Source organism: Ctenocephalides felis, unplaced genomic scaffold, assembly GCF_003426905.1.
Source record: "Ctenocephalides felis isolate EL2017-DRISC unplaced genomic scaffold, ASM342690v1 CF-g0.4_SCAFFOLD_00645, whole genome shotgun sequence".
Lineage (NCBI taxonomy): Eukaryota > Metazoa > Arthropoda > Insecta > Siphonaptera > Pulicidae > Ctenocephalides > Ctenocephalides felis.
The window spans coordinates 1-10,611 of record NW_020536799.1 but is presented as its reverse complement, the minus strand read 5'-3'; the positions used below and the strand labels follow the sequence as shown (position 1 = coordinate 10,611).

Sequence of the window (10,611 nt, the reverse complement as noted above, 5' to 3'; positions counted from 1 at the left end):
GTCATAAAATATTTGATATATTTTCATAGAGTGAAACGTTTTCTCTATTTACTCGTTTATGTATTATTACTGCGAAATATTTATTTACCAAATAAATTACATTCAGCATGATGAAAAGTGATTGTTAATAGTATTCATAAAATTACCTCAGAATCAGAAGTTATTTATAAATAATTTAACATTAACAAATTTTTATCGTTAATTTATTTAGATAAACATTTAAAATTCAACAATTTATTTGTCATTGTTTCCTCAATCGGTGAACATAAACACGGCTCGGTGCATTACAAACGTAACAATTTTTATAGCTTCTTATATTCAAATTAAAATGATACCAAATCTACGTCAATGCCTTCAAACAATCATTTCCTGAATAAAAGAACTTGTTTAATTAGATCAAATTCGGCACGTGTTTAAAATTAGAACAAAATTATATTTGAAAATGTAATAATGTAAATGTTAGACAATTCTAAGAATTCATAATCGTTCAATGGAAATATTTGATTGTTTTGAATATATATTAATTTAATCCTATTTATAATTTCCAGAGTATAACGCAGTCAAACGTAGATGCATCGTACTTTACAAGATTGGGTGTGAATCTTCTAGTGCGACAAACAGGTTCCGAGCCACTTGTGCGAATGACGGCACGGGAGTTTATGTTTGGCTACAAAACACCACTTGTTACTCTAGGAAATAATTTGCTACCGGGGTGGATCAAATTCGATAAACTTGGGTTGATCGACAGGGTAAGGATAATTAAAAACATATTACCATTTCCATTAATTAACTTCCCGTAGTGTAACTTATAGTAATAGCAAAAAAATCAAAAATATTTTTTTATATATTTTTACGTTTCAAAGTATTCTAAACATTTTCGCATAGGAAAAATGAATGTATGTGTATGTGTATGTGTGTAAGCTGTGTAAGTGTGTAAGTGTGTAAATGTGTAAAGCGTGTAAGCTGTGTAAGTGTGTAAAGCTGTGTAAGTATGTAAGTCTGTGTAAGTGCGTGTGTGTAAGCGTGTGTGTTTGTGCGTATACAATTTTTCGTCGACGATTTCGTGAACACGGATCAACCGATTTAAATAAATCAAATCGATTCGTATTGACAGGGATATGTGCTGATTAGTTTTTGGCAAAGGCAGGTTCAACCATTTCGAAGATAGAAGGAAAGCACAATTGCTTTTAATAAAAATACAAACCATTCCAAAATATATATTTTTTTTTCAAAAAAGTCAATTTTTTTCAAAAATTCTCAAAAATCTAATTTTTCCAAAGTTTTAAAAACAATTTGCTTTAAGGCACGATGCCATGCACCATTAGTTTACAAATATTTTATAACAATCAATATCTATGACTAAAATGCTTCGAATTTATATTGCGTTTACAACATATATTTTTATTTAATTTTCTGCAAACGACCTTCCCTTGTGGTTAGAATTTTGTTCTTTCAACTAGTTTCCAGGCTTGATACCACTTTAGACAGCCTGATATCAAGCAGTAGTGACATTGTTTATCACTTTAATATTAGGTTGTCAAATATCTCCCTTCCGCTTTTTTGCTCTTGGTTTATAATACAAAAAGGCGGAAGGGAGATATTTGACAACCTTATATAAGTAGCAATTTGTTTTCAAGTGAAAAAATAACCTTTACCTGGCATTGGTAAACCCAGGTTAAAATCATCACTACAAAAAAATTGTAATAATTAAAAACATCAAAGAGATAGCTAACCATTGGGTTGCCTCCAAAAAAAATTAAGTAATCAAGAAAAATCGTTACAACAGCTTAAAGGACTCGTGAGTTCTTACCACTATTCTAAAATAAATTAAAAAATAAAAAATGTAAAATTCAATATAATCTGATTTTAAAAAAATAATGATCATAATAAAAAATATTGGAGTAAATTGAGATTTAAATGTTGCGAATTAAGAAATTGATTGCTAACATCTTAAACTACATAGCTTTTTATTGACGGCACCCCAAACGGTTGACCTATATCTATGTGTTGAATTTTTATCATAACAATTTCTATATTACTGATGTATTCATACTCATCAGCAATGCCGGCTAAGGGTTATTTTAAAATATTTTTATCTGTATTTTGAAGTGAAAACCGATGTCACTGCTGCTTGAAATCAGACTGTCCAAGACGGTTGTCGAACCTGGTATCTAGGATTCGAAGTCGATGGCTCGAACTACTAGGCAACGAAAAGTCATTTTCATTTATTTAAAATAAAATTTCTCCATAGCTCTAACCACTAGGCCACGGGAAGCTCTTTTACATTTATCTAATTGTGAAATAAAATTTAAAGACCATACAAAGATGTATACAAATTTTATCTATTCAACATAGCTTGTTCAGTATGCCATTCCAATTAAAAATGATACATAGAATAAATAACGAAAAATAAGTAATAAAATAATATCTAACATAACTCGCAATATTATGCAATTCATTCTTTTTTCATTTCATTAAATGTAAAATGTATGGCATTGTGCAAAAACAAATGAGGTTGGGGGCGTCCGTAAACCGATCACGTAGGGTGCATTCGACTTGGACGCTTACGCGCTGTGAGCGCGCCGTGAGCGCGCCGTGAGCGCGCTTTCATCGTTCGACTTGGCGCTGTGAGTTTCACATAAGTACGCTCGTAGCACCATCGTAGGATGCTCGTAGCACAAATTTTGCGCTCACATACGCTCACGCCACAGAGGTAGGGCAGCGTGAGCGTGAGCGTCAGTTGTTTTTACTATCTGTCATTTCATTTGTTTATTAATTGTCAAATTCTTTATAATTCCGCAAAAATGGCAGCTGTAAATCACAATTATTTTTTAATATTAATATTGATATTAATTAATTTTAAATTTAATTAATTTTAAATAATTTTAAATTTCAATTTAATATTACTATTAATTAAGCATAAGCTGACCAAATTTCATTTATTTATTAATTGTTAAATTCTATATAATCCCGCAAAAATGCCAAGTTGTATATCACATTTATTTTTTAGTATTAATATTATTAAATTAATTAATTTTAAATTCAATTAATTTTAAATAATTTTAAATTTAATATTACTATTAATTAAGCATAAGCTAACCAAATTTCATTTATTCATTAATTGTTAAATTCTTTATAATCCCGCAAAAATGCCAAGTTGTATAACACAATTATTTTAATATTAATATTAATATTAATTAATTTTAAATAATTTTAAATTTTAATTTTAATGTTAATATGAATTAAGCATAAGCAAACGAAATTTCATTTATTTATTAATTGTTAAATTCTTTATAATCCCGCTGAATGATCCAGAAAGTAATAAAATTACAAATTACCTACCGCCAGTTGCCGCCATTTTGATGCTTATTGACGCTCACAGTTTCCAAAACGAACGGATTTCAGTTATCGATTCTGAGCATTATCGCCAAGTCGAACGCTAAAATTCGTTGCTTATAAGCGTGAGCGCTCACAGAGTTAAGCGTCCAAACCGATCCCCGTAATCTAATTTCCAAGAATTTTTGAAGCCCCCCCCCCCCTCGTACTTGTTGATACGTGCTGATATTTAAAAGTACCCCGCTTCCCCACCAAACATTACGTGTATTTTAGTACCTACAAAAAATAGTATATTTTTATTTAAAAAATTATTTTTTTAACTGAAATACACAATAAATACACGCGATATCTTACTAGTCCCTTTCTCACTTTATGTGAAATTTCGTGATTTCTGTCAACATCCCGCCCCCTTAAGCCTCGCGTGACTAATAGACGCCCACTTGAGGAAAAAGACAATAGTCGATATATAAATTCAGTGAGCAACATAGAATTATAGATCAACGTTCTAAGATTTTTTTTTGAAAAAGTTGATCAATGTATAAATGTATAAATAATATTAATACAACTACAAAATGCCAAAAGTGGAGCTCCTCCACATTCGTAATAACCCTTTAGGAAGACGACGGCCATTGTTGATGGCGATTGATTTAGCCGAAATCAATTCTGAATCAAATTAATGGCACCTAGTTATGTTTAAGATTCTCTCAGCATAAGCTTAATTGTTACCGTAAAACCATATAAAACCTTATTATGCGTTCGACGCTTGATGATATAGAAATATCGTTGGCAAAATGTCATTCGTTTTCAATCAATTGTCATTGCAAAAATTGTAACAAATTAAAATAGTGAATAACTTACCAATTTTTTTTCCTTTTTTGATTTTTCTATTTTTTTGCTTTTTTTGAACACTTGCTTACTTAAATATAAGAATTTTGACAAAAGTTCAGTGGTACCGTCTGAAACTATTGATTTGATATAATAATGCAAAAAATTTTGGGTGTTCAATGTTTGGATTCTTGTTGATTTGTGGCGTGAGTTAAAACGTAATAGTATTACCATACTACGTAATATGTGCCCCAACAATAAAAACCTTGTACACAAACAATAAATAGTATGTTCGTTGGGGAGATTTAGTAATATTTGAAATTCAATTCAATTCGAAATACAGAATTAGAAAATTTATTGATCATTATTGAATCAATTTTAACAATAATAATCATTTTATTGAATGATTTGGAAAGATAGGTTTATGTGCAATTTTAGTTCTGTTTAAGTTATGTCACATGAAAAATCTTTGAGTCAAAAACAATTTTCTATTGCTTCTGCTAAATAAGGTTTTTTTTTCTCTTTTCTCATGAAGTTTGTTGGAAATATTTCAATAATTAAATTAGTGCAATACAGTTAATGAGCATGTTGATAATGAATTGAATATTTTTAAATATAATTACATAGTGAGTTTCAATCATAATAAATATTTTAATTAGCTTTTATACTTGATTATATAAACTATATTTTATAATTTATTATATTTTTTATTCCTTTATTATTTTTAGTGTTATCACAATGTATACATACATATATACAAAATGTATAATTGATGCATATGATTTAATAAAATAAATTATAATGTGGAATTACAAGAAAGGAACTATTTAATATATTATAATATATATATATATATATATATATATATATATATGTGTGTGTGTGTTTGTATGTATGTATGTATACAGTAGAACCTCGCTAATCCGACACTGTTAAATACCAAAAATTACTAATTACGGATTATACTAGAAAAGTCATAAGATTTCAATATCTTAGCGGATTTTCCACGTGATTTCCAAAAAATTGTCCAGCGCTTCGATTGCTGGAGATGTTTTTGTACATATTGTTCGGCGTTGAAATATATTCCTGAAAATATTAGCAGTTTAACTTATCGAAATAAAGAAAGTTTAAAAATGTATCATTTATTATTAACGTTTAGATAACATTCCTTAGCAATTCGAGCCAAAGAAACGCATAAAACAGGGACAAAAAATTTATTTTCGCCAATTTTACAACTATTATTTAGGTGCATATTTATATTTTTAATTTTTATTACAGATGTACGATTTTGAAGGGGATTATGAAACCGTCTATACTGGTGAAACTGACCTGCGCATGTCTGGTCTCCTCGCAACTTACCGCGGTTCTCGTTACCTGCCGCATTGGCCAGGAAATGACGGCAAGTGCGGCGATGTCAACGGCGCATCAGACGGAACCAAATACGCTAGTTTCATAGAACGTGGCGATAAACAAAAGTTTTTTAGAAAGTCTATGTGCAGGCCAGCAGACATGGTTCAAATCGGGGACGAAAACGTCAAAGGACTTGATAGCTACATTTACACTTTCGAAGATGACGCTTTCGATAATGGATGGAGAAATCCTGAACACAAATGCTACTGTAGAAAAGGTAAAGGTTTATTTTGCTTTAATAATAATTTCTATGTATATATTTACTCATATTATATTTGTTACAAAGTGTTTTTGTCAGCATTTCCAAAATAAGAATATTAATTTGTTATAGGCCGTTGTCTACCAGATGGTTTAATTGATGTCACAGACTGTTATTATGGTTTCCCAATAGCATTGAGTTATCCACATTTCTATAAAGGCGATCAAATGCTTAAAGAACAAGTCAACGGAACCCAACCTGACATCAATTTGCATCAAACGGAAATTCATATCGAACCCGTAAGTTAAAATTATTCACTCAAATTTTGTTAAAGTCTATAAGAAATTGATGACAAAATGAAATTTTATGATTATGGTAAACATTATAGATATAATAAAAGTATATTCTAATAAATTATATCGTTGTTTTAATACAGAACACCGGAATGCCAGTGAAAGTAGCAGTTCGCCTGCAAATTAATATGGTGTTTACAGATTTATCAAGTATGGCAAAAGTTGGGCGATTTTCAAATATGGTTCTACCTATGCTTTGGTTTGAAATTGTAAGTTTATGTAAAATTAACATATTTATTAGGATATAAGAATATATGTACAAAATAGAATTCGAAGAGATTTAATAATCATCAAGAAGTAAGTTAATAAAAGTTCAGAGAATATATTGAAAAATTGTCTCAAAAATTGCTCGACAAAAAACAATCCCTTTTCTGGCATTGATAAAGTAATACTGAGATCATATGATATATCTATTTCAATATCTGAATATATTTATGAAAATCATATCAATCTATTATGATTCCAGGGAATGCCTGAACTTCCTAGCAGCATAAATAATAAATTCATCTTCTATCTCAACATAATGCCTGTTGCGGAACAAGTAATCTTATACGGAGGCTTTATTCTCGGGTCAATAATGCTCATAACATCTATAGTAAAGGTTCTGATGACAGTTTCTTACAAAGGTCGTTCAATATCTGATAATTTCAAACAATACAATGTCCCTAATTCTAAGAGCTGGTTGAAAGATGACAACGGTAAATCAACTGGAAAACACATTCAAGGATTTAAACATCAGGGCCACAAGTCGATGGATCCGATCAGTGAAAAGTATTTAGGAAAAACGTCTGGTTCTATTTATAGTCCATGCGAAGAAAACTTTAAAACCGAAGCACAAAGCTTAATTGATATTGATAAGTTGCAAAATACAAAAAAACAAGGAGAAAACTGGTTAAATAAGAGTTTGGGAGATATTTTGAATAAATCGTTAGAAAAAGCCATTCCATTCTTTTCGGCAGAAAATGAGAAAAATTACACCAAAACACCAACAGAGGACATGAAGGAGATGCAAATATATAACAAACCTACTAGAAAATTCAGCGAAAATAAAGCTTTCTTATGTAACGAAGGAAATGAAATGGGACATGGTATGCTAAAATATGGTGATGTTAGTGAAAACTTGAGTGATCTTGATAACGAATGCAATAACGATGATTTGTCAGAGTCCAATAGCGATGATCCTTATGATTACCACAAAGTACCATCTGCTTCAAACTCAGATAATGATGAGAATGGTGATGAATACAGCGCTAAAATTAACCATGGAATGGTTTAAGATCGAGATGCCTTATTATTTTAGATATTTCAATACCCTTAAATTAAGAAATTACAGTACCAGAACCAAAAACTGATTACTGAACTAAACTAAATTTAGTAAATTTGTATCAGACTTACCAAAAATTATCCAATTATTCATTTAAATTACAAACAACTATAAAATTGGCAAACAGAAGAATATTAATAGGTCTCACGCATAAAGCAAATAAATCTTTAGTAATCCTTTGTACTCCACTATAAGCCGATATAACTTTTGATGTTTAATACCAAAATAGCCTTAACTCAGAAGCCTAATATTAATCACAATACAGAAGACGATCGTTTCCTGAAACATTTTACGTTTTTTTGCTTCTATACAACATGGATGAAGCCAACGGAGTGGCAGCTAGTGGCCGATGTCCTCCTATTCGTTCTATGAATGTAAAAATGCCTTATATTAATTAGAAATTATTAACATGTTAGTAGAGTTCAGACTTCAACCTGTCACCCCTTACCAATATATTTGCAACATCCGTGCTATACAATACAGAGTATACTTCATTGTGGTACCAGATCAAACAAAATTGTATAGTAAGCCACAAAGTTCAATAAAATATTTACAAAATGCTCATAATCTTGTACCTGCAAACCAAGATTGCAAAAACTTAGCATATTGGTAACAGAAACATAGACATAACCCAGGTTCCACTAAATTGAATTTATTAAGCTTTCAACTTTTACCAATATCCTGGATATGATCATTATCTAAAAAAAAAATATTGAATACTCAGCCTATTAGTTTAGTAATCAAATTGAATATCTCGAATCGCTAAATTCAAGTCTCTCACTTGCATCTTACATTGATTAGAAAAATGTCACAAAAATATTCAAAATTTTATACCAAGAAGTTACTATATGCTATATGATATCTAGATCATATGTAAGTCTACTGTAAAATGCATCTTTATAAACCTTTATTTTATAATTATCGAAATATATTATCTAAGACTAAAGTTCCAAATAAAATTGGAAAAAGTACTATGACATTGAGTTATTATGACCGAACTTACAAAATCTCATTCTTATAATGTTAATTATAGAAGCTCTTAAGATTATTATAACTAAAGTGATAAGCTGTACAATTTGACTTTACTTTTAACTTTACTTTAATTTTTGTGAGTGCGTGTTGTGAGAGTATAAATGTTTGTTTCTAACAATATCCTTATGTTATCTTGCCACATTAATCTCAGATATAATTTATTGATATTATTTTTAAACATGTGCTGGTATGTGATCGTTTATGTTATTGAATTTTTTCACCAGGCTTAGATTAAATTACTAGTCTAATAAAAATTGTAAGTGACATCAATTCAAATTGGAAGAATTTTTCATCACTATTCCCTAATAGTAACTCTAATACTGGCTTTGCCATATTGTATAAGTTAATCTACTTAAACGAAATTTAATTCCAGGCAAAATATTAGTAGAAGTACTTGTATTTAGTGCAATTATTCCTAAGAATGTTAGTTTTATGATAGAATTTTAGTTTCATGATAGAATTTTAGTTTAAATTATTTTAGTTATAGCATGATGTATGCATCGAAAGAGTAACCATCAATTTAACATGACATCATTGTTGTCTTACGTCAGTCAGTTCACGCAATATAATTAGTTAAAATCATGTCAGTGATATCAACTCTCTATTGCTTTAAAGTAGTTTTAAAATGTATTTTTATTTGAAAATTGTACGGAATATAATATTTATATTCCTTTAGACTGAATAGATCTACAAAAATTTGTGAATATTTATTTAAAGTTGTTTGAAGTATGGCTGAGTTTGCTTGATTGCTGTAGATATTTAGTAAATATTGTAACATATATTTGATGTACTTACTAGTATTTTATATATTTTACACTAGCAGATAATCATTTAGTAACCTTAAAATGTACTCTTCATTACCCCAAAAAGTAATCACTATTTTTATACTTTTAAATTAAGATTTAGACAATAATCATATGTAATATTTCATATAATAAAAATGGAATAGAAATACAATTTGACTTTTTATTAGGCTTGCGACAAATAGTATATTCGGCAATATGCCCAACCCTGAATATTCTGCATACTCATGTAACTAAAACTCATGTGCTTTAATGCAAACTAAGCTATGCTTCAAACTTTTCCAAACCCATTCATTTGACTCTTTTTCAGCGCATAATAAACGCACAAGTAATTAAAAATAACAAAAACCACAAAGTATATGATAGAGTAACAAATATAAATTTGAATAATGATAAATTTTAAATAATGCATACACATATACACACACACTATATATATATATATATATATATATATATATATATATATATATAATTCATTTAAACAGCCAATGCGTCGAAAAGAAGTTTATTTTAAATTTTTTTATACATTTCGAGACTAGATGTGTCTCATCATTCAGCTAAGAGAAATTTACAATATCATTCAATTGTAAATTTCTTTTAGCTGAATGATGAGACACATTGAGTCTCAAAACGTATACAAAAATTCAAAATAAACTTTTCTCTTCAACACATTGGCTGTTTAAATCAATTCAATATGTTTCAACGTCAAACAAACAATCCTCAAGATATATGCATATATATAAATTATTCAGTTTTTATTAATTTGAAACGTGTTATATAAAGTATCATAATACATTATATTATCAAAGCCTATAGTTGAGGTTACATTACATATAAAAAATATATAAATTGTGTAAAAAAAATATGAAATATTTAAATTAACTCAGGTGGGCATTTATTACACATCACATTATCACAGATGTGGTACGTCACTTATTTGGTAATTCAACGCAATTTCATTACGTTTAGATTATAAAAAGTTCTTTTTATCCTAAACTATATTTCATATGTAACATAATTAAATGCATTCAAATAATATAAATAAAATTCAACTGTTATCTGCAACAAGAACACATTAATAGTGTCAAGATACCTGCAATTGCAATCATGTGCATATGTATCCTGTCTAATTTTAAATCTTGCTCATTACTTTTAAATGAGTCATTAAATGATGTTTGGCTACCAAATGTTTTCATCACAGGTTTTGCAATATTCTCTTTAAATGTGGTCTTGACTATATTCTCTATTTTTGATAATTTGTCAAATGAAGTATCTGATGTTACTTGAGTAATAGCTGCAATTTCTTCAACATAACTTTAATTTCCT

At 29.1% G+C, this 10,611-nt stretch overlaps 1 protein-coding gene across 1 annotated transcript; it reads left to right on the top strand.

The window, feature by feature from the left end:
* Positions 1–548: 548 nt before the first annotated feature.
* LOC113366985 (platelet glycoprotein 4-like) lies at positions 549–8,279 on the top strand (the record flags this gene model as incomplete). Its single annotated transcript, XM_026608626.1, has 5 exons — positions 549–749; positions 5,440–5,794; positions 5,903–6,069; positions 6,207–6,332; positions 6,590–8,279. Coding segments are annotated over 5 exons (1,659 nt in total), but the record flags the coding sequence as incomplete, so codon positions are not given.
* Positions 8,280–10,611: the final 2,332 nt, after the last annotated feature.